This window comes from Symphodus melops, assembly GCF_947650265.1.
Source record: "Symphodus melops genome assembly, chromosome: 7".
Classification (NCBI taxonomy): Eukaryota; Metazoa; Chordata; class Actinopteri; order Labriformes; family Labridae; genus Symphodus; species Symphodus melops.
This window is the reverse complement of record NC_136697.1, coordinates 17,110,909-17,134,318: the sequence shown is the minus strand read 5'-3', so window position 1 is coordinate 17,134,318 and position 23,410 is coordinate 17,110,909. Positions and strand designations below refer to the sequence as shown.

General features: G+C 41.3%; 2 protein-coding genes across 4 annotated transcripts in view; one reads left to right on the top strand and one right to left on the bottom strand.

Annotated features, from left to right (window-relative positions):
- Nucleotides 1–15,815, bottom strand: part of arhgap21b (Rho GTPase activating protein 21b) — a 113,113-nt gene extending 97,298 nt beyond the window's left edge. For both annotated transcript variants that reach the window (XM_079347522.1, XM_079347523.1), the window contains exon 1: nucleotides 15,812–15,815. The gene's annotated coding sequence lies outside the window, so the exon portion shown is untranslated. The remainder of the gene's footprint in view (nucleotides 1–15,811) is intronic.
- A 2,375-nt stretch (nucleotides 15,816–18,190) lies between these two features.
- On the top strand, nucleotides 18,191–21,984 carry LOC306826321 (glutamine synthetase). 2 transcript variants are annotated; one of them, XM_079347539.1, is made up of 7 exons: nucleotides 18,191–18,338; nucleotides 19,042–19,229; nucleotides 19,334–19,495; nucleotides 20,239–20,385; nucleotides 20,472–20,599; nucleotides 20,703–20,902; nucleotides 20,986–21,984. In XM_079347539.1, the coding sequence occupies exons 2-7, from the start codon at nucleotides 19,064–19,066 to the stop codon at nucleotides 21,296–21,298; spliced, it is 1,116 nt and encodes a 371-aa protein (XP_079203665.1). In that variant the 5' UTR covers nucleotides 18,191–18,338; nucleotides 19,042–19,063; the 3' UTR covers nucleotides 21,299–21,984. The 2 variants fall into 2 exon arrangements, with proteins under 2 accessions (XP_079203665.1, XP_079203666.1); XM_079347540.1 differs by lacking the exon at nucleotides 18,191–18,338 and adding an exon at nucleotides 18,688–18,791.
- The last annotated feature ends 1,426 nt before the right edge of the window (nucleotides 21,985–23,410 follow it).

Genomic DNA, 23,410 nt, shown 5'->3' with positions numbered 1-23,410 from the left:
AGCTACCTGTACACCAGAGTCCAAAACATGTGTGAAAGAGTAAATGTGATAAGATATTTTAAAGAGCATCGAGTGGTCAGAAGACTACAAAGGTGTTTTCTAAGTACAAGATCAGAGTAACAACTGTGATTTGAGTTTCTTTGTCCCCTCCCAATTAAAACTAGCTGTTTGAGGCAGAATTATTATGTCGCCATGGTGATTGATGCAAGACACATTTCAGACTTTATCTGACAAGAAAGTTCAGTTGATCAATTCATTATTCAACATACATTTCCATTAGGGCGACTGTGGCTCAGTGGGTAGAGTTGTCGTCTCTCAATCGGTAGGAAAACCTTTTCTTTGAAAATTTGAAAATCTTGTTTTTTAAGATTAGATTTTAGAACGTTTTAAAATGGATTTTTCAATGGACGATTAGAGTATATTAATATTGACTTTCATTGAAGTAACTTTATGTTTGTGTGCTTAAAACTTCAACACAATTTTTGTGCTGGTTTACAACACACATATTGATAATAAATTAGATTGAAATATTGTTTCATATTTGACCATGCTGGTATAACTAAACCTCTGTGATGACTGATACCAAAGTCATTCCTACATAAATCTTCATCTTAATAAATTGGTGGAATAAAGTCCTTTCTTCAAAGGAGAGATACAGTCACTTACCACATTATCTTTCATCAGACTAATGTCATGCATGCGGTCCCTTTCTTTAATTTCCTTGTTCCTGTCATGCTGCACAACAAGAACTAATAGAAGAAATGTCATATCGGAACAACAAGACCTATTAAGTCTATGATTATTTTCCTCTCTTGAATCTTCCTGCACAGAAGGAAAGACAGCGAGAGGGCGAGAGCCACAGACAAAGATATCCGTGGTGTGGAAATAGTTAAAGCCATAAAGACGTACAGTACCTCAGCCCTGACCCTGTGCCCTCCTAGGTATCCCCCTGCGCAGAATTCTTATTCCCTACCAAACTGACAAAGTGTTTTTAATCTTTTCTTTCCCTCTCTCCTGGAGATTGGGGAAACAAAAATCAATAGCTCCTGGCAGGCGATCTAGCAGGCTGGTGAATTACAGGGTCTGCACTGCAACCAGAGCGCTGCATCACGGGGGCCTTGGAATGAGAGACCTTGGGAGAGGCATCAGAGACACAGAGGTTGCAGGGTCACTCTGGGTCCGCAGTCTGAGGAGTGGGGTATTTACTGCCTCGGCAAGCTCGCTGTGATGAAAAATAACTGCCACACGAAGCAGAGAGAGGGATGGCCAGGGTGAGAAGGATGGTGAGAGAGACAGATAAGACGGACAGAAGAGGAATAGAGCAAGGCAGAAGAGAGCGTATATACGAGGATGTCTTGGGAGAGTTTGCTGTGATTTGTGTATTCTTCCTCCATGTGCACGTATGATGTCAACAAGGAGACTTGTGCTTTTTCCCCCCTTCTCTTTCCCAAACGGGAAATGATTCATTAGCGTTTGGTTATTTAGAACGTGGCAGTGCGGGCCGATCAATATGCATAGGCTCATCTGTCAATACGTGATTTCTGCTGGTAATTAGCTGATGTGGGCCAGTGGTTGTGAATATTGCCTGGCAACTGACAGCCTGGTTGTTTCTGTCATCACTGGGGGGTGCACAGGTGGTAGTAGCTCACTGCCAATCGATAAAAACACTGTGTGTCAAGGCCCAAACCAGGTTTATAAAGGCAGCCTGCAGGATAAGATATCAAGGCAAGGGATATTTCTAATCTTTTAGGTGGTGCCGATTGATGTAAAAAAAAAATGATCTAAAGGAATGCATTCCTTCCAAATCAACAGAAAGAATTAGTTTCAAATCAAGTTTTCTGAAAACATACGTTTGCACAAGATTCAGACACTTCATCTCTGACTCTTCGACTTGAAAATGCACCAGATCACTTGATTATAGCAATCTAAGGCAGCTGGCAGCAAGACAATTAGCAGTGTGAAAATGATAATGATGATTATGATGAACAAAACTTTTAATTGCTTTGTTTTCCAAGCAACAGATCCTTACAGGTTACTGTGCAACCTAAAGTCAGTCTAAGACAGATTTCAGCATAGATTCACAGTCTATCAACAGCCGGAGTGACTGGAATGATCAAATCATTCCCTTTAATGGAAAACATGTCTGCCGATTCGGAGAGTTTTAGTTTTTGAAATAAACTGAAAGGAGTTGCTTCTCAGGTGGAACAAGCGAATTTTGAATTTGCTGTAACCACAGCTCAGTTACTAGGTATGCTGAACAGGCACAGAGGCCATAGCCTGATAGAAGCTACTGTCAACATCTCTTGTTGGAAAGTCGATATAAAGATCCAAAAGCACACAAAACAACCACATGAAGATTCACAATGATTAACAAAAACATGCAGAGCAACCATGTGGAGCTGCAAATAAGAAGTCAAGACCTCTCCAAATAAACACAAAATAACCTCAAATAGATGCACTGAAACTCCAAAAAGCTCATGGACCCATGGAGATACAAACAATGATAAAAACAGAACAGTGTCAGCTAGAAAACGACCATAAAAAAAGGGGCCACCAAGACTCCAAAAACAACTGCTAATCACTCTTTGAGGCTTGTTCTGGTTTAGGACAAGTGGTTGGGTCTTTACATTTCAGTGCTCAGGTGGGAGCATGTTCATAAAGTCCCCTACCAAACATAAACTCATTCTTATTTAAATGGACAGAAATCATATGATAGCGATGGGAATCGTATCCAAAGCTGAGGGATTTAAATCTTTTGCACTTCTTACATTTACCAAGGTAAACGAGATGCAAAACTTGAGTTAAATAACTTTGTGTTCGCCTTCTGTATGCTTTCTGTTCCATTTGCAAAGGCAATGAAAGCACGAGCTCTCATCAACTAAACACTACCATTCCTTAAACTCTGCACTTCGAGGCAAGTTTGCGTCTACGCCCAGACATGTTCTTTCAGTGCTACACCTTAGCTTTAAATGTGTCATAAATGCATCCTCATAATATGTGTCCAAGTTCACAAGTTCAGTGAAAGAGAAGAGCCGACAAGCACAGGAGGTATAAAGCCCTGCAGAAGTATGCCTCTCTGTCTCTCATTGGCATTTGCATATTAGAGTGTTTTCTGGGGAAAATGAGCTGTAGAAATTAATTCAGGATTAATTGGTGCCTTTATCTCGTTAGGACAATCTAATTTAGAGGATGATGGAATTGTTTAGACTCCCTTTTGCATAATTGGATTGCGGTGAATGGCTGTCATTACCGTCTTTTTAGCATCGTCTGTGGGCCCCCTCTCTCTCTTGCAGGCCCCAGCCTCATAAAGAGCGATGATGTGTTACGCCAGTGTTTTGCTAACCCCTGAAACACACAGACCATGCTGCAGAAGGCAAGCATGTGGCTAACCGCGCAACAGTGATTAACTCTCTTTTCAGAGCCATTAGCATTACAGCAAGCTGCACGCTGTTGTGGAGATTTCATATGAACACATAAGCATGTGGCTAACAACGCGGAGATCATTGCCAGTTAGAGGCAGAGATGACTCTTTTTTTTTTTTCTTTTTTTTTTTTTTTTTTAGCTTCAGCTTCTGTCAGGCTTTTGTTTTTGTGAAAGCATCACCTGACCCACCACAGGAGCTTTACATGACACCTGAAAATCTCCTGATGCTTCTTGAGAGGCTCTTGTTTGATTTTATTTTCCCGTGCAGCACATTTCCGACACATTTCGCCCTCTCATTACTTCCACAATATCTCAGAGACAGTTTGCAGTGGGCTGTTTTTTTTTCAACGTGGGATGAAAATCAATAGGAAGGGAAGCAAAGCTCATGTAAAGGATCACTCACTGGAATACCTGATCTTCTCACTTCAACAACATTGATGTAACTATGGAAACAAGTTCCCAAGATGAACAGGGATAGCCTATCTCCTGACAAAAGGCTCCCCCCCCCCCCGTCTCTGCCAGCCTGTAACTCCTATAGAACACTACTGGAGAAGCTTCAATCTGATGCTCAGCACTTTGATACCATCATCAGTTTTCTGAAAGCACAAATTGTGTAGATATTATTCTCTGGGATGCTCTCTGGTAAACAAGGCAGAGTGAAATCTAATCTATGGTGCTGATACTCAGGCTGTGCCAGGCTAATTGAGTTGATGTAGTCTTTCCCTGGAGGAGCTGGACATACAGTAAAAACAGACTCTATCAAGCCTTATAGATCATATACTGTACTTACTTGAAGTGACTTGCGGTTATTTTGTCACCATGTGGACTTGAAATGACTGGTTTCCACTAAACTTCAATGTGATTACTGAGAGGAATAAACGTCAGAAATGAACGACATGCTGCTGGGTCTTTTCTTACGCTTTCTGTCATTCTCCATGCGCTCCTCTCTGTGTTCATGATGCACACTGTGTCATGCTTTTGATGCATTTCACTACCCCCCCCCCCCCCCCCCCCCCCCCCCCCCCCCCCCTCCCTTCGTCTAGAGCCATTTCCATTCTTTGCATAAATGCAGCCTAACAGTATTAAGTATTCATGCGTGTTGGGGAAGGTGGTGCCTGTCCTTCAGGGTAAGTGTCAGGCCTGCGTGCGGCACAAGAAAAGCCCCGGGGAGAGGAGAACATTAGGATCCATCAGCCTGACAGACAAATCATTCTCTCATGTAAACATAAATATGAGGGTATGTTTCCACCGCCATCCCACTATCTGTTGCTAGGCTACCTTGCATTAAGCAGTGTAGCTGTCCCTGTTCATTTTGCTCCAGGGATTCCAGCAATACCATCGTATAACCTGCTGAGTCTTAATGAGAAGGCCTGCTCATATGAGTGGATATGAACATGGTGAGATGTGAAATTTATTCAAAACACAAGAATTCAGCTGTCTGTCAACGCCGAGCAACAGCAGTGGCGGCACGAAAATGTTTATGAATTTGAAGTGTTTTGGAAAAGAGGCTTTGAGGGAAATATTTCTCTGCCTTGTGCACAAACACACCTGACACGAGAAAAGGTCACAATAGATCAACACACACACACAAACACACATGCGTGCGCACAACACAGTAAACAATATGTGACGCTGAGCTCCATAAAGGTCATTTGTTGTTGAGAAATCACTGATCCCCGAATGCATTAACAAAGTCAATTAACTATTCTCCGACAATGAAGAAAGGGAGTGCATCGCCTATAAAAATAGAGCACAGAGCGTTGTCCAAGCGCCCCCACAATTACAACAACTCCCCGGATAATTATGTGAGCCATAAAAGGGGAGAGAAAGACAGTGGAAGGCAATGGTCACTGAGAAGAAAGAGCGTGGAGATGAGGGAAAGCAGCACCAACAGCTGGTTTGAATAGATTGTGTGTGGGATGAATTAAAAAGTTGAACCTTTCCCTGGCCGTATTCACATGTCTGCCTCTGGGTGATTAATCATGGCCGTCAGGACCTGTAATCCTTTTCAGGGGGAAACAAATGCAGCCACTGTCCTCTCTTCTCCAAAGAGCCCAGGGCCCGGGGGCCGCCAGCGCGCCTGCCTGGTCACAATACCTGAACCATAGAGAAGGCACCCAAGGGAGCTGGGATGTGTGTCCACACTGTAATCTGCTCCAAACATGATGGGATGAACACAAAACTGAGGATTTCAACATAATTGTATGGCACTCTTTATTGGTTTTGTTCGTCCTTTATGCATCTCACAGTCAGTAGTTGAGGCAGGTGGCACGACTGCAGGACCAAGTGGTAAGACGTAAATGGTGCAGAGTATGAAAGCGCACACCTTTTTCTTCTCATCTTGTATGGCAAGGATTGAATAGTATTTTACATGGAGTTTTCTTCCCCGGCTGATATCAGACTGCTTTAGTCAGTGATCTTCATGTCACGCGCCGACATGGTGGTAAACAGCTGATCTAGTTCAAAAATGATAGAGAGAAAGTCAAGAGCCAGCAACATCGAGAGCCCGGGAGAGGAAAGTGTGTCATCAGCATAAAAATAGAAGCTCGCTAACGAATTCCTAATCATATCTCCGTTTCCTCCAGGGGCTATGCTAAAGAGGTTAAAACACCAGCGAGTAGATGAGAATATGTGGCACTTTCTCTTAAGAGACTTTTTTTCTCGACGTTCCAAAGGTTTTCAATGTTATTGATTGCAAGATGTAGTCTTTATCTCCTGAGAACTACAATACAGTAACCTTTCATGCAAATGTGAAGAAACCCAATAATTTCACTTCCACATCAGGGGATATTAGAGATGATTTTACACCTACTTTGTCAATCAATCAAGTGAAAATAATATCTTAAAAGCAGAATGCACTTACACATAAAGGTTGTGGAAAAGCATCAATCTCGACTTTAGCTCGAATGAATTAAGTAATGCCTGTATGGCTTTTACGAGTGAATATATTGAGTGCCCTTCAAAAGAGAGCCCCCATACTGATGCCAATGGTGTATTTTTTGGAGTAATCACCTACAAAATACTTAGTATTAAAAAATCCTTTGTACGCAACAAAAGGCAAATGTCAGTGTTCCCACTGAGTGAAAGAGTGCTTTTATACGTGTGAAAGGTTGTGAGGGTAGTAATTCAGCGCGGCGGCTGAAGGTGCTGGATGTTGGCAGCACAGCAGACTGTGGAGAATGGGCCACGGCCGTCTGTTTCCAGAGCCTTTGTGTGTCTCTGTTTGACCAGGCGTCTCCTGGTCCACAGGAGCACAGCTTCAACACATCTAGCAAAGGAACAAAGCAGCCATTATCAGCCCTATCTCATCCCGCCCCAGCCTCGACTCACTGACACCCGGGGACAAACAGTGGCAGTGCTCAGTCGCTCAGCTCTGTCGGGGGACCCTGAAGCGGACACTGAAGCGGACTGGGAGGTCCATTAAACACATAGGCGACACCTTAGCTGTGGACAAACATCAACACAATGGCATGCAGCACTGGGGTTGCCACGGTGATGGGAGAAAACAAGTATAGAGCCAGCAGTGACAAAGAGAGGGAAGGGTCAGGCAACATGGTCCACCGGCAACTGAAAAGCCTCCACAAACTGCTTAGCAAAACACAATACTCTTTTTACTTTGTGTCACAAACAATCCAAACATAAAACATCCATGAAACAACAACAAACGTGACAGTGACCCACGCAATAATTCAGTTTTAAACAGAAGAAACTGCTCTGAACCTAACATTCGCATTTTCTCATTTTTTAATCATTACTCGGTGAAAACAAAGTGTCCCCAAGAGCCAAGAGAGGCGTTAAGTTCGGGCTTACCTGGGCACAATATATTTTCATGAACGAGGGACTTTGTGATGAAAAGCATAGATGGTGAATTGTCTTTGCAATAAACAACATTGTTCTGATGTTCTATGTTGTTGTTTTTTTGCCGTTTTTTTTTTAGAGGGTTAATAAAATTCTCCTTCATGGTGTAGTCCATAAAAGTGTAATGTAAAAATGTAAAAGAAGTAAATCAATGTTTTATTATGTCACAAAACTTTGACAATATCTAAATAAATTACCCTCATTGGACAGCATGGATAAGCTGTTGCAAACATGCTAATGTTGTGCTAACAGCCTGATAGCAAGATTTGTTTTAGTTAAAAAATGATCGATGTCTCACTCGCCCTCTGACCTCTACCACCATAAACGCAGTTCATCATGTGACATGGACCATGTTTGTGATTTCAGACATAAAGTGTGAAGCCACAAATGAGCGTGGTGAAGAGAGAAAAGCTTGAGCTCTTGGTGTGAAATGATGTTTGTATGGAGAGTTAACACATTTCTGAATGTATCCTTTGATTTGAATACTGCATATTCAGATTACTTTGTGTTAAGATCTGACTTTGTTTGAAACCCTCGAAAGTAAATTAAAATGTAGTTTCTATTTTCTATGAGAGTCTAGGCAAAACTTATGTCATCGTCTTTTTCAAATAAATAAATAAATGTACAGATTTTGGGAAGTCCATTTATTTCACAGTTTCTCTCTTCCTCATTATCTTTCTCTCTCTTTTTCTCCTCTTTCCCTGTACTGGTTTGTGTGCACAGCTCTTCCTTCTCTCCACCTGCCTGAGCTGCTGTGGCCTTGTCTGAATCCTCTGAATTCCCAGCCCACTGCAGTGTATCCGTCTGGAAACACCACAGATGCTGGCACTAAGGTAAGCTGCAACAAAACAAGCAAAGTGATGGGATGAAGATGTCAGTTATGGCAAATAAAACTCTGTCACACTCCTATAACATCTCTGTCACTGATTAACAGACCGGAGAGTCAACCACACACACACAAACACACATATAAACCAACAATGCCGCAAGGATACACAAATGCACTAAAGGAGCTCGAATAACACAGAAGGATCGATTTGATACTGATAAGGAAATTCAATTTTATTTGGGAAAATACGATACGTCAAAAGGTTCAACAGAGGGATCATCAAAGAGGGACCCCGTCTGAGGAACTCAGGGTGAAGGAAGAGGAGACGCAAGGTAAAAGCAGATCTGATAAATTGCTTGGCACCGGGCCAAAAAAGACCAAATCTTTGATATCACGTTAACTGCACGTTAATATTCAGCTAAAAATGCAGAATATGTAGGCGCAGGACTGGATAATGATATCAGAAGCGTTCTGGTTTCTGTTTGTGGTATAAGTAGTATCCTCGACTATTGTTTTAAGGGATATTTGCTGGAAAACAGTCTGTGGAGAGAGAGAAAAAAAACGGGTGGAACTCAATTTGCTATAATGCAATCCTGGAACCCAACGGCTATGAGCTAAGGACGAAAACGCTTTAAATGAAGTTGAACACACCGGCTCCTTCCTCGCTTCTCATGTTGCTTGTTGGAGGGAAAAGGACATTTTGACAGGAAGTCCTTGATTACTGATCGGGGTTACACCTTAACAGTTGATTGGGTAATGAGACTGATAAGCCCCCCCCCTCCCCCAAGGAAAAAAAAAATTAAAAAAATTGACAAGTACAAATGTGTTATGTTCCAAAAGCTTGATAGGCCTGAACAGTTGATGGGAGAAGTGGGCTAACAGATCTCATGACGTCAGCTCGTGCAGACTCTTGAATAGGCTATAAATCCAAAATCAATGGTCACCCTAATAACCAGTGCTAATGCACGCAAATGTGCTTATATATCTGTGTAAAGGTGCAACAATGGCTATATTAATTAAGTAGTGGGCCCAATAAGGCTGCATTTGTCTTAGGTCAATGTTTCTGTGCTCCACCACTGTGACGAGAAAGTGCTCTGAGAAAACAACAAGCCGAGGACCCAGCATTGATTTCATATCTAATTTATTTCAGTCCAGACAGGGCTTTAAGTGAAGGGAGGGTCTTAAGCACTTGGGTTGTTTTTCTTGAGTCCTTGGGGTAGTGAGGGAAGGAGCACGGGGTGAGGAGTCAAGGGGAGGACAAGGTGACTGATTGAGCCGAGGCATTAGGTCAGCGTCAGGCAGCTGATTCAAACCCAAGCAAGACCCTCCTCACCACTAACTATGATCAAATACATCATCCGGTTCTGTCAACACTTGTGAGCAGCTGGATGCTAGATCACTTCCACATGTGCACCCCGGCCGAGCTACAACAGCAACACACATTAACGTGCTGATCAGCATGCAGCTCAAAGCCGAGCGCTGACAAAAGCAGCGTTTCCTCAGAATAATGGATGCATGAAATCAATCAGTGAGTTTCTAAAGGTCATCATGTGCAAAGGAATCATATCATGTCTGAGAAGGGTCCACGAAAGGAAATCCAACAAGAGGACAGTAATTGGAAACGGGTGAACACGAGTTAAGTTGCTTTAAGATTCCAAACGTGTACACTTTATACATTAAATGGATAATTAATGTGCTGCAATCATGACTGGTCGCTATTGGGATGAGAATTAATCCACAGCAATAGCTCCATTTGAAAGAAAATGTATCACAGAGCGCACGATTCTTTTCAGTATTCCTCCAACATTCATCCCGCGTATTTTCAATACAGAATTCAATTATGCGGAACACCTGAACAAACAATATCTCAGAGCCAATTATTCAGCGCCTTGGAAACCATTGGCAAACAAATTAGCAATGTTAATGTGAGAGTGTGTCTTGATATTTTTGGCTGTGTGTGCTTTCAAAGGCAGCAGCACAGCCCCCCCCCCCTAGCCCCCCCCCCCCACCCAACACACACACACATTAGCTTTCTGTGCTATTGTTGACTGATGAATTAAACAGATTGGACTTGATTTGAGAATAAAAAGGAAATTTCACTTGTCAGTCTGCCCCCTTTTTCCCAAACAAGTGACATCTTTCTGCGATCGACAGTTTCTATCGTCAGAAGCTTGCGGATCATAAAAAATGATGTTTTTGACTCCAGACTGCAGTATTTCAGCTTCAATTGGAACTGAGCTATTCTGGTTGACATTTCAGCTTCCATACAGAACAATGAAAAGCTACCATGAGATATCTTGGCAAGGCTATTGCCCTGTGTATTGATTGGGCAAAGGCCCAACATCCCCTCACTAAAAAGAGATTAAAATATCAGACTTGTCTAAGACATTTATGGAGTCTGTGACCTCAGCCAATGCTAAAGTGGAGTACATACATCATAGTCCATCTCTGTGAGCTGCGCTGAGTCTTGAGTAGCTCTGACAGAGAGAGGGAAGAGGCTGAACATTTAACTTCACCTTCATGGGCTGATCAAAGGAGATTTAGCAACAAATAGTGGGTGTAAATCAATGTAGTTGCTGTTTCATTAACAATTCAAACCCCGTTGTTGCATGTAAATGTTAAACACTTTGCGCTGTTGTCAGGGATGATTCTAACATCTTTTTTTTTTTTTCAATAAAACGGATGAGATGGATTCTGTGGGAAGGGCAGGGAGACAAAAGCGTGAAAGATGTGTGTATCCATTCACAGCTCCAGAGGACCTTCATTACAGAGCAAGCAGGTCCTGTCAACGTCTTTTCATTACATGGTCCCATATACCCAACCACGGTGTCCAAACGGTCCGCTCCGTCGCCTGTCAAGAAGAGGCACTCTCGGGGAAAGTCTTCCTATCTCTGCGATCCCCCTCGCCACGCCTGAATCCAGACTGCGAGGCGGGAGAGGCCAGGCAGAAAGGGAGGAATCGTGTTTGCCATCAACAGCTCAAGAGAGTAGCATGGCAGCAAGATTGATGACACCCTCCCCGAAAGTAACAAAAGAACTCGTGTGCACGAGGGCCCGCTTATGGGGCTTGATAGAGTTGTCATCCTCTTAATAAACAGCTCTGATATGTCAGCAGCAGTGGCAGCAGGGACTACACCACGCTCAACCATCAAGCCATGGGCAGGACCACCTACTGGAATCACAGCACACATCCAGGGGGGGCACACTCTCTACACGGAGGCCCATGTGGGAATAAAGAGGGGACTTCTGAACTAGAATTACAGTTTTATGAAAGGGAAAATACACATGCAGCTTTTAGAGTGACACGTTTTTTTTATTTCAATAAGGGAGAAAATGGTTTATTAAATTTACAATGAAACAATTTAACTGGTGGATAATTGGGTAATTCATTGAGAGTCCGGAGTTTATTCGCAATAAAAATCAAAACCAGAATGTCCTTTTGTTAACAGCAGTTTCATGTATGAACGCCAGCCGACCACTTCGCCAGAAAATAAGGCACACAAAACAAACAACATTGTCATACGTCCACTATGACTGACAATCAAACAAAAGGAAACGAGAACTGTTTGTTTTCAGAGAAAGCTAAACTGATCAAGACACAGAAAGAAAAACGTCTTTTTCGAGGTCAACTGAACGGCATTGATACTGTTACAATGACCACGTTTGTGAGGAACAATGATGTGGAAGGTAAATAACAGTATAAGTAATCAAACGGTTCACCTGTGGTAATGATGATTATACTTACATGCTTTGAAAAACAAGTTAAACAGATTCAATTGATTTGAAAAATGAAAACCAAATCATAAAGCAGCAAATTGTATCAGCTGTAGATATCCTACCTGAATCTGAGGGACCAGAGTGACAAACGCACAAATTTATGCCAAGAAAATGGAGCAAAAAATCATTTTATATAGTCTGCCACTTACAATATTCACTTATTTTTCACCAGAAATGCTGTTGTCTCTGTCACGATTCAATCTGCAGTGCACTCCCTGCACGCTGTATAATACCTAGTTAAAGCCAGCAGGGTGTGAAATGGTATTTGGAAGTAAATGAAACTGACTATGAAACAGTGGAGTTGGGAGATATTGCCATGTCAAGATGACAGACAAGTCCTGGAATGGAGCAAAAAAGTTATTATCCCAAAGAGGAGCAGGGCTGGATTAAATATAACCCATGATGCCTCACGCTGCTCTGCCTTCAGCATCCCTGATACCACAGAGAGAATACAGAGGAAAATCACACCAGGACAACAATCCCAGAAACAGACGACATCTCCCACTTAAATCATTTGAACAATTGATTGTTTTTCATGCTGCCATGCCAATAAGTGTTATTGCAAAGTGTTTAGTAATAGATGCTCCATGTAAAGTGTTTTGAAGGAGCTTTAGAGGAACACAGTCCCTGGAGGCTCCTCCTGGCCTGATTTACAGCTGAACCGATGAGTCACGGAGGACATGCTGGGCATTGAAATAGCCACAAGTATGTTGTCAGGCTTATTAATTTTTAAGGAAGAGTGTTGTTCTGTGGTTTGTGGAGGACATGATGATATATAACGGCCAAGGGATCACAGGGGTTAGAGGCCTAATGGTGAAAAGGTTGAGTGGGGTGAAGGTGTAAAATCATCAACATCTGTGCCACAAATATATATCAGTTGAATTTAGCCTAAAAGATTTAGTCTTCGGTTCCGTATTTATTTAATACACATGTGGAGTTCAATTAACTATATATATATATATAATATATATAGTACATATAGTGAAAGGAAATAATGGATATTCAGTCTACCAAAGAAAGTACTTGTGTATTGGTAGATGCTGCCCCCTGCTGGAAAACTAAATTACCATCCAAAAAGTCAATAAATAAACTATTAAGTCCTATCTGTAAAATAGTTATTGTAAAAATACAGTATCAAACTTCGCAATAAAGATTTTAGGCTTGACATGATATAGTTATATATTTTTTTTACAATTAACCAAACTCCTACCAACTGCTGCTCCTGCTAAAGCTACTCTGATTATATGCTAATACTGAGGAGTCATTAAGAGACATGCAACTCACAAAAAATAGACCCAAAATACAACTGGAATCATTTCTATGTAAAGTAACATGTGGTCAACAATGACCATGAAACAAAAACATGACAGAAAAAATAAAGTTTTAATCAATTGTCTATAGCCTACTTAATGTAAATCTGTTATTTGATATCAGTTAAAAAACCTTCAGCGTGAGTTACCAGAACCCTAAAATTTGAATATTGATATTTGGCAGCAGGTATTAGAGGATTATATCACAGGAGTCCGGATGAGGATATGTTGCCTGTTTAGTCCGAGCCCTATTCTACAGAGTGACTTTCTACCTGCTTTACACACGCCTATGTTTACACACAGGTTCAAACACTAAATGAATCAGAGCATGAGCTCTTTCCCTGTCTGCTCATCTTTCTCAGTATTGATGTTATTGTAAAATAAAGCATCAATCTCCGCACCGAAGAGGACTCCTCTGTACCCTTAGCCTCTGGGGAAAGACTTTCAACTGTTTTATTATCTGCATCAGGATAATCTGTATGATGAGGTGAGACAGAAACAAATCCGCAACATGTAAATCCAGAGGAACTTTTTCAATTCACGTCAATTCAGTTATAAAGTCAAGTGTCATAAGACTTTATTACACAGACACATCTGGTTCTCTCAGTATTAACACACTGTGCTCCCTTATTCTGGTTAAAATGTCTGCAGCACAGCACATTACCCCAAACTGAGAGGTCAAAGCATGTGAGGTCTGGGTGTAGTTACGTCACACTCCATGTGCAGAGGCTATAGTTCATCATCTCAATGATGTACTTCTGTTTCAAATACATAGGCCAGACACGGAAATTGAATGTGTTAAAAGAATACCGTATATAAACAATCTTTTTGTCAATTTAATGTAAATTGCCATCAATAACCATTCAACCTACTGTATAAGTGTCTTCCTGTTGTCCCGCACCAACCAAAGGCAACCACTTTTGTAAGGAGTTTTGTAAGAAAAAACACCTTACTACATGACAAGTGAACACGTTGTCCTCGGAAAAAACCATCATTGTAAATAAAATAAGGAGATCAAAACATCTTAAGGTGATGAGAAAGCAGCTGGAATGTTCTCGCTATCACAGGAAAACTGGGAAAAAATATATGTCCTCTTAATGTTTCCATAAAGTTTGATTTCCATGTATGTTGTAATTTTTGTGCTCTGCTAACAAATAGTGTAATGATGCAGAGGAATAAATTAAAGACAGCAGAAGAGATCTACCTATAAATGTGTTTATGACAAGATGTTGTCATCAGAAGTGAGCTGAAAGATTCATGCTCACTTGTGGGTCCTAACTGCTTCCAGTTGACTGTATTAGGGGAAATAAAATCCTGAAGATTGATGTCCTTTATGTTGAAACATGACATTATTGCGCACACACAACATTTAAGTAATGTGATCTTAATATGCTGTTATGTAACATACTTTTTTTTTTAAAAATCTTTGCATATTCTTTCAGGCTTTTATTGTTTTTTAAACAATGGAGTAATTCTCCTTTGGTTACTGGTGTGATCCTCTCTCTCTCTCTCTCTCTCTCTCTCTCTCTCTCTCTCTCCATGTTCAGCCACAGCTCACAGAAGTTTCTCGACAGGCTGGTGGAGCAGCTTGCATGGTGTCTACAGGCAAATGTGACGATGATGATGCTGTGATAACTCAACATGTTTCGTCTCAGAACAAAATGTTTGCATGACTGTGATTACATCACCCACCTGAAACACAACATGACACTTTTTGGGTTGCTTAAGGCACAAGAATTTTTTTTAATATATTTTTTCATTTACGATATTATGTGAGCTGTTCAGACTTCTCCTTTTGATGCCGCTATAGCTGGATCATTGTGTTTCAACAGGAGAGTCATACTGAGATTCAAAAATGAGGGCTCAATGATGGTGGTTTAGATCAGTTAGTAGGGCAGGAGTCTCATGTACAGAGGCTGCAGTCACTGTCACACTAGTTGTGGGTTCATCCCATTTCTGAGCCAGTTTGGTGAATTTTATCCCCAACTTCCAATATTTCCTGTAAACCTCCAGCTGTCATATTTAATAAAGCCCCTTTAAAATATTTAGAGAGGGATTTAACTAGTAGTTGTTTTTCAATGAAATAGTTATGAATGTAAATATGTTAACTCGTGGACTTTTAGTGCTATCAATAAGGAATGTTGTATTTCCACTATACCATCCATGTCTTACAGTTTACCATGTTACACATTAACTTAAATATAATGTACCAAGTAGCTTTTCCTGAAACTACAAACTGCCTTACAACACTATGTCTACTTTAGGACATGGAAGAGTAAGGTGCTCAGAAATTCAGAAAATTGTACAAATAATTTTAAATGTTAGAAAAAAAATTTTGATTCAAGCATGTTAAATAATTTATTTTGTCTCCTTTAGAAAGAGGGCACACAGCCCACATGTCAGAAGGATCTGGTGATGACATCTAGTTGGACAACAGGCCAGTTGTTCATTTGAGTCAGAAATATGATTACAACTGAAAACTGAAGTGCATCCATAAAATGGATTTGTGTTTTGGGCTTACCTGTCTGGTAGAGAACTCCTCGCTCTGCTGTGTCCTGCAGACATAAAAAACGTGTCCTCATTGTTCAGTGTCTTTATCTGCTGCAGTGGAGCTCTGAGGCCATCAGGTGGTGCTGCACATCCACTGAACTGCTGCAACACATCAAAACAACAGAGGAACTATACTGTTATCAGTGCTTCACTGATGGGGATTTCAGTTTCAGTAAATTAGAAAACCTCATCATTGTCATAAAGATACAACAAAGAACAAAGGTTTAATGGTTACATCAACAACACAACAAATCCTTTTGTGTCAACTTCTTATGGCTAACTGGATAGTCTTTCAATGTTGATACCAGTGTTTGGTTCATAGTTCCCTTGTTATACTTCTTGCTGCCCTTCGATCTAAGTCTAACTTTGCCAAGGCAGACAAGCTACAACGCCTACGGAAACAGAATTCACAACAAAGTCAGATACACTGCAACACATCTTCTGCCTATAAATGCAGCTACAAAGACGTCTCTGGTCATAGTCCCATGTGGTATTAAAGTTGAGGCCCTTTTTATGGAGGTTATCATAAATTTTAAAAATGAGATTACCCAGTGTCTGTATTTTCCTCTGCCTATCTACTTCCTTTGTGTACTTTGTTTGTCTCTCCTTATCCAGGACAACAAGAATAGACCAATTCATTCATTGCTTCCTTGAACTCCACCCCCACTGAGCAGGTACCTTCAACATTATAGCAAGCTAAATGCTAAAAGGTTGGTAGGTTTCTTGTAGAAAAAGCCCAGAGGGGATGTCTTTCTGCTCCTTGACTCTGAGGTCACTGCAGCTCACTTCACTGGCACAGAGGGTTTCTAATGGGACTTTAGTTCCCAACTGCAGCAGTCTCATTTCTAGCTGACGCCATCAATCTCTTGGGAATGAAAATACAGCACTTAGACACAGATGTACTTTAAAATGAAGAAATGGATGAATCTTTTCTCTTAGCTGCAACACATCAGCACCAGTGCTGTGGAAACTGCAAGCCACTTGCACCCTTAGAGGGAAGGCTTCCATTATTCCATTGGTGCAAGTTATTTTTATCCTGATTATAATTATCTCCTCTGGGGTGACAACATATTTAAATAGTTTTCATGCTATGGCCATCACAGTCACTGGGAGATTATGAACCAATGTGATGATATTCTCCACCATGTCAACGCAACGATGAGGCTGTTTAGAAAAGGTGTTGTACATCACTGTAGTTTGTGCATTTATGTAAGCTGTTTATGTTTAACACTTTTTTTTACACACTTAATTTAGTTTTTCCCTTCAGAGTAAAAGTATTTGACTACAAAGTAAAACATTTTTTTGCTAACATTCAGTCAAAATTGTGTTTAAGCCACAACTCAATTTATATGAATGTAAACTTTAATATAAAGTTTCTAAAGATTCAAAGCTAAATGCTTGTCAACATGATTGTCGAGCTGTTGAGAAAATACAGTAAGCCTTCACTTTTTTTCATCACATATTAATAAGAAAGTAAATGAATCTAACAAGTAAAAACTATGACATAAATGTATCTACCAGATGTTACTAGCAGACCTTTAGAACAGTAGGCTATGTAGCTGCTGGAGATGACTAGCCTGGCTCTAGTGGAGTCGTTCTGCCTCAACAGGTTGTTTTTATTTTTTTTACACCTTTTTCTTTAGGTAAATAGATTTTACTCCCCATATTGGGTTAACTGTGACTCAGTTTGGCTAACACGAACTCCTACATGAAGTTTAGGCTTAGACAGAGCCTTCTCTTGTTTTATAGGGCACTGGGCCTCGACACACACTGATGCTGGACACAGAAAGCAATAACCTTTTAGGAAAGAGCTGTGATTACGTCATTAAAAAACCCCAATGCCACAAACTAATTCCAACTCAATAACCAGTAAATCACATTAAAGTTAGTTTAAGACAGATATGGCACAGTCTCTACCGTGTTAAATTGACTATTATGGTTTCAGATTAGACAGATACACAGCCTACTTCGCTCACATGTAGTTTGCCCTGTTGGCGACATGGGACGTCGTTGTATAGTGGGATTACATAATTTCTCCCATTCAAACCAGTACAGCCTGACAGTAACTATTTTCTAACACACGGTGGCGTCTTGGACAAAGGATTACCTTTGGTGCTTTGCTGAGCCTGAAAATGCACTAAACATTTGGCTGCAATTGAATCATTTGAAACGATTGAGCCCAAATGTGCATGCTTTCTTCTACTGACACGGTCAGTCTTTTTTATTTTGTTTTTGCATTGATTCTAATTCCTGAGATCCTGTACTCGTGAGGATGAGGAGGGTGTGTAAAAGACTGGTGCATGGTAACACACGCGGCCGAGCTGCTGCTGCTGCTAGAGGGCGTTGCTGCTCCGTCCTGAAGCTCGTCCAATGATCGGGCTGCGTGTGTGCCTTCAATCACTTTGAAGTAAATACGAGGCCGACTCTCCGACCAATCAAAGACGCGACACCCAGTTCCTGCTCTTATAAATTTCCCCGAACCCAAGCTTCTGTACCAGAGAATGACAGAGGCTCTAAGAAGGCATCACATAACAACACATTGGACACGTGTCTGTCCTACAGTTATTACTACGACTTCTTCCTTTCTCCAGGTAACTTTTCTTCTTCCTATCCGATTTTTCTTTCCCGTTTTATCTTTACTACAGTGATGCTGGAGCTCAACTCATTGCTCCACACTCTCTAATAATAATCCTAACTCTCATTTAAATCGTTTCCTTTCCGTCTCTAGCAGCACAACGTGTTTAAGCGTTTTTAAAGTGGATTGGATCGTGTTTGGATCAGGCTTTTAGTTTGTAGGTATACTAGCTATGATGGATTTCAACACAAGGAAACTAGTGATGTAATCTTGCTTCACACTGGGAGTCAACTCTTGTAACCATGACTACATCAACAGAGCTAAAAATACTTATTTTGCTTTAAAGTTACGCGTTTTGTTAACGTTGTTGCGTTTGATATCTTGTAAACAGGTTGTCTGGGGGTATCCTTCATGACTTAGTCGAAAATAAATGATACCCTAACTAAATATTTTAAGTCAGGCAAGCGCTGTGAGTGTTTTTTTTTTTTTTTTAATTATTTTTTAGTCGTTTCCAAATACGGAGAGTGGAGACACGACTAGAACTGTGTCTTCTTTGACATCCTCAATCTGTTTTTCATGCCTTCTCATTCTGGAAGAGGGAGACAATGGAGATGTTTTCGTGTTTTTTGCGCCCCCCCCCCGATCCCCGGTTACGTAACATGTGATCGAGAGCGCCCTGTGTCCTCATACCTGTTCCACTCTCCTCTTCTCCTCCTCAGGTGTGTTTAAGTAGCAAATAAGATGGCCACATCTGCAAGCGCCACGTTGAGTAAAGCTGTCAAGCAGCAGTACATGGGTCTCCCTCAGGGAGATAAAGTTCAGGCCATGTATATTTGGATTGATGGGACTGGCGAGGGGCTCCGGTGCAAAACCAGGACGCTGGATTCTGAGCCCAAAAGCATCGAAGGTAATTAGCTCTCTGGATTTTCCCTAAACGCTTTCTAATAAAGTCATGCAGTGTAATATATCTGCCCTTCTCCTCCGTCTCTCTCTCTCGCCCTCCCCTTGTAGAGCTACCTGAGTGGAACTTTGATGGCTCCAGCACTTATCAGTCTGAGGGCTCAAACAGCGACATGTACCTGATCCCCTCTGCCATGTTCCGGGATCCATTCCGCAAAGACCCTAACAAGCTGGTACTGTGTGAAGTGCTTAAATACAACGGCAAACCTGCAGGTAACTAAGAGACTGAGAATCTGGGTGTAATGTGAAATGGTGGAACAGAAATGTTAACGTCTTCAAAAATGTCTCACAGCAGTGCGTTTAGAAAATATGAAAGATGCAGTAAGATGGAGACTTATTTAACATGGAGCTGTTTTAATTGGTCTGACAGTACAAGATGGGTTGGGCAATGCTTGTGGGGGGAAAGCAAGTGGGCAAGTTCCAATCGTATTAATTTAGTCAATACAAAACAAGCACTTAATCTGACCCGTAATACAACGCTCTCTTTGATTCGCTAAATAAAACTCTTCAAATAAGAAAAGCTGTAGGCGTGTTATGTTGCATTTAAAACAATGGGACGCATGCCCATAACCACATGAGCAGGTGTGTACACATTTGCACCCCTTTGCACATGCATGCACTCATTCATTCTGCTTACTCATTCATGTACACATTTAAACTGTGTGGCTCAAGAGATGCAAGCCGTAGACACTGAATTCAAACATTTTCTGTTTCATTACATCTTACTGTATTTAATGGGATATTTTACATATGCATGACTTCTGAACCCTGAAGCAATGCTTGGCTTGTTGCATAACTTCATGCAGGAGACCAAGGTTCTTGGAGTACTAAATTGACCAAATTCGTTTAATCCGTTTACTATTAAGATTACTTGCAGCAGGACAATTGTACTTCATTGCACTTGTATTGGTGATCTGCGCTGAATTTTTTTTTTTTTTTTTTTTTTTTTTTTAAAGAAACCAACCTTAGAATCACATGCAAAAAGGTGATGGAGATGGTGGCAGATCAGGTTCCCTGGTTTGGCATGGAGCAGGAGTACACCATCCTAGGAACAGACGGACACCCTTTTGGATGGCCTTCCAATGGTTTCCCTGGACCGCAGGGTGAGCAGCTAGGCTAAAGATGATGCATTAACTTGTCCCCCTGCTTTGGAACATGATTAGATGTGTGAATGTGGATGTGTTTACAGGTCCGTACTACTGTGGTGTGGGAGCAGACAAAGCCTATGGCAGGGACATAGTTGAGGCCCATTACAGAGCTTGTCTGTATGCTGGAGTCCAGATCTGTGGCACAAATGCTGAAGTGATGCCTGCTCAGGTAATCATCATATTTACTATGTCATTCTGCATCTCTGGGTTTTATAATGTGCTGAAAACGCAGATGAAACTGATCTTGTAATGAGGAACTCTTTTGTGTTCAGTGGGAGTTTCAGGTCGGACCTTGTGAAGGAATCAGCATGGGTGATCATCTCTGGGTGGCACGCTTTCTCCTGCACCGCGTCTGTGAAGATTTTGGCATTGTTGCCTCATTTGACCCCAAGCCAATCTCTGGGAACTGGAATGGCGCCGGCTGCCATACTAACTTCAGCACAAAGGAGATGAGGGAAGAAGGTGGACTGAAGTGAGTGTCAAACCATCATGAGATTAATTTAGAGTGAGCAGTAATTTCAACATTTTCTGACGATCTTTACATTTGTTTTTCAGAGCCATTGAGGACTCTATCGAGAAGCTGGGGAAGAGGCACAGCTACCACATCCGTGCCTATGACCCAAAAGGAGGCCTGGACAATGCTCGCCGTCTGACGGGCCACCATGAGACCTCCAACATCAATGAGTTCTCTGCTGGTGTGGCCAACCGTGGCGCCAGCATTCGCATTCCCCGCAGTGTTGGCCAGGAAAAGAAGGGCTACTTCGAGGACCGCCGCCCGTCTGCCAACTGCGACCCATACGCCGTGACTGAAGCTCTGATCCGTACCTGTTTGCTTAACGAGGAGGGGGATGAACCCACGGATTACTAGCTCTGCATCCTATAGACTGACTCCCACGCCCCTTTACTTAAAGCTAGTACTGTATATTTTTTTTTCTCCCACTAAGATGATTTAAACCTGCATTTAATGGTTGGCTGGTCAACTAAAAAAAAAACATGGCAAGATAACATCTGCACTAGTTGTGAGCTGGTAATGACAGGGTACGTCTTTCCCCTCATCTTTAGAGAAGGGATCGGCTTTTGTAACACTGTTTTATAGCCCCTGTCATACATTTTTCTGTTGGTGACTAAAATTAACTAAAGCACACGGACACTGAAGAGTAGAGCTGCAGAAGCTGGGCAGCATGTGTAACTTTAATAAATTTGACTAGTTCATGTACTGTTAATATATGTGAACCTGCCTTTTTCAACTGTCCAGTCTTCAATGTTACTAATTCTGTTGATTTTATGAAGTGTCTATTTTTAAATGGCAATGTTTGATGTCTTCAGATTTTGACATACTGAGTCAACTTGTGTGGTACGTTTTGTAGATGTCTGTACCCAGAAGTATGTTGTTCAAATGTGTTTGATCTGTCCATAATGCCATTTGTAGATTCCTCAAGGAGTTTTATCCTTTTGTTAACTGCGATATTGTAATGCACATGATTTGGTAAAACATCACGTTTATTGAACCTGATGTTTTTATTGATACATTTAAAACTTTTATTTTTATCACAACATGGCTGTGTGACTCTTGACTTTCGAAGGAGAGCTTTCACTCTGATTTTTGCAGAACCAGAGACTGGAAACATGACACATGGTGCCGGAGGAAGGGAACATGCTAGCTTGGCTCTGACTAAAGGCAACAACTTTGGCCTACGGCAGTTTTTAAATTCAGACACTTCACTAATTGTTGGTGACACAGCCACGCTATCATTTTCAAGTTTGTATGCTAAAATACCTCGCTGCAGGACTCATAAGAAAGATTACAACCGCATTGCTCATATTAACTTAGAAGAAGAAAAGATTTCACAGAAGTCAATTGGATACATTTTCAGCACTTTACCTTTGGGGCTGGCTTTCTGCACAAGTGTTATCGGTTTAGCTGTGACCGTATGATTACATTACCATTTGGGAGGGCTGGATTCAAAAGCTTAATACATAAATGTTTCTGGATGATGACATGACGGACATACAATTGGTGCTTAATCCCTATAGTTTAGATTGACAACTGTCAATGAACATGGCTAAATCATACACAAACACTAGTTTGCTGCAGTAAGTTTGGTCTCCAGCCTAAAAAAATATGTGCACATTTGGTACAAGCTGTTCAAACAGCTGGTGATGCAGCAGTTTGCTGTAAGCAGTTGACACTCAAACAGAGTGTGTTGCACTAAAAGTAACTCCAGTAAAAGCTGCCTGACTTTGCTTTTTATGCTGCCAAATGTTGACGTGTTTACGGTCCAAGTGATGTTTTGGCAGCAGTAAAGTTTTAGGACTCTTTAGGATGTAAATGGAAACTGCTGAATACTACAAATGTTGTCTGACTCAGTCACTTCAAATGCATGGCATTCACAGAAGTGCTCAGTCATTTTTGTGATCTAGTCTTGACACAGGTGAAAGCTGTTTTCCACAAGAGACCCAGTTTATTTTTCGGACACAGCTTAGTTTTTTAGTGTCTTACCAAGTTTTTTAAAGTGAAAAAATATGAATTTACAGTCGTGGAGTTAGTCAACATATTGACAAATCCTGCACAAGATGTTTGTGACAAAGCTTTGAAGCTTGTCATGGTCGGACTACAGAAGATGCTGAATCAGCAGTTTTTATGTCAACGCTGTCAGTAGGAAGGAGTCGGACTTACAATCAGGACTTCACAGACAAACAGCAGGAAGTTTTCCTACCATTAGAACAAGGGGGCATTTAAACCACACTTGACATGAAGTGTCATGTGACGTCAGCCTTTATTTCAGCTCTCTTCGTGGGGAAGGGAAGCTGTGGCCCCTTTCCCCTACTTTGCAACAGCACACAACAGATGTTAGTCCCAATCTGAAAAGTTGACCAATGATAAAGTTTACCAAGTGGAGTGCAAGTTCATTCCTGTTTCAGGACTATGGCAGGCCAAAAATTAAAAAAACCTCTGTAGCCTTTAAATTTAAATTTGATC

Excerpts from the sequence above, each read along its gene's own strand:
- LOC306826321 (XM_079347539.1), top strand. The coding sequence starts at position 19,064 with ATGGCCACATCTGCAAGCGCCACGTTGAGTAAAGCTGTCAAGCAGCAG. Across the intron at positions 19,230-19,333 it reads TGAGCCCAAAAGCATCGAAG|AGCTACCTGAGTGGAACTTT; the intron begins GTAATTAGCTCT and ends CTCCCCTTGTAG. Across the intron at positions 19,496-20,238 it reads ATACAACGGCAAACCTGCAG|AAACCAACCTTAGAATCACA; the intron begins GTAACTAAGAGA and ends TTTTTTTTAAAG.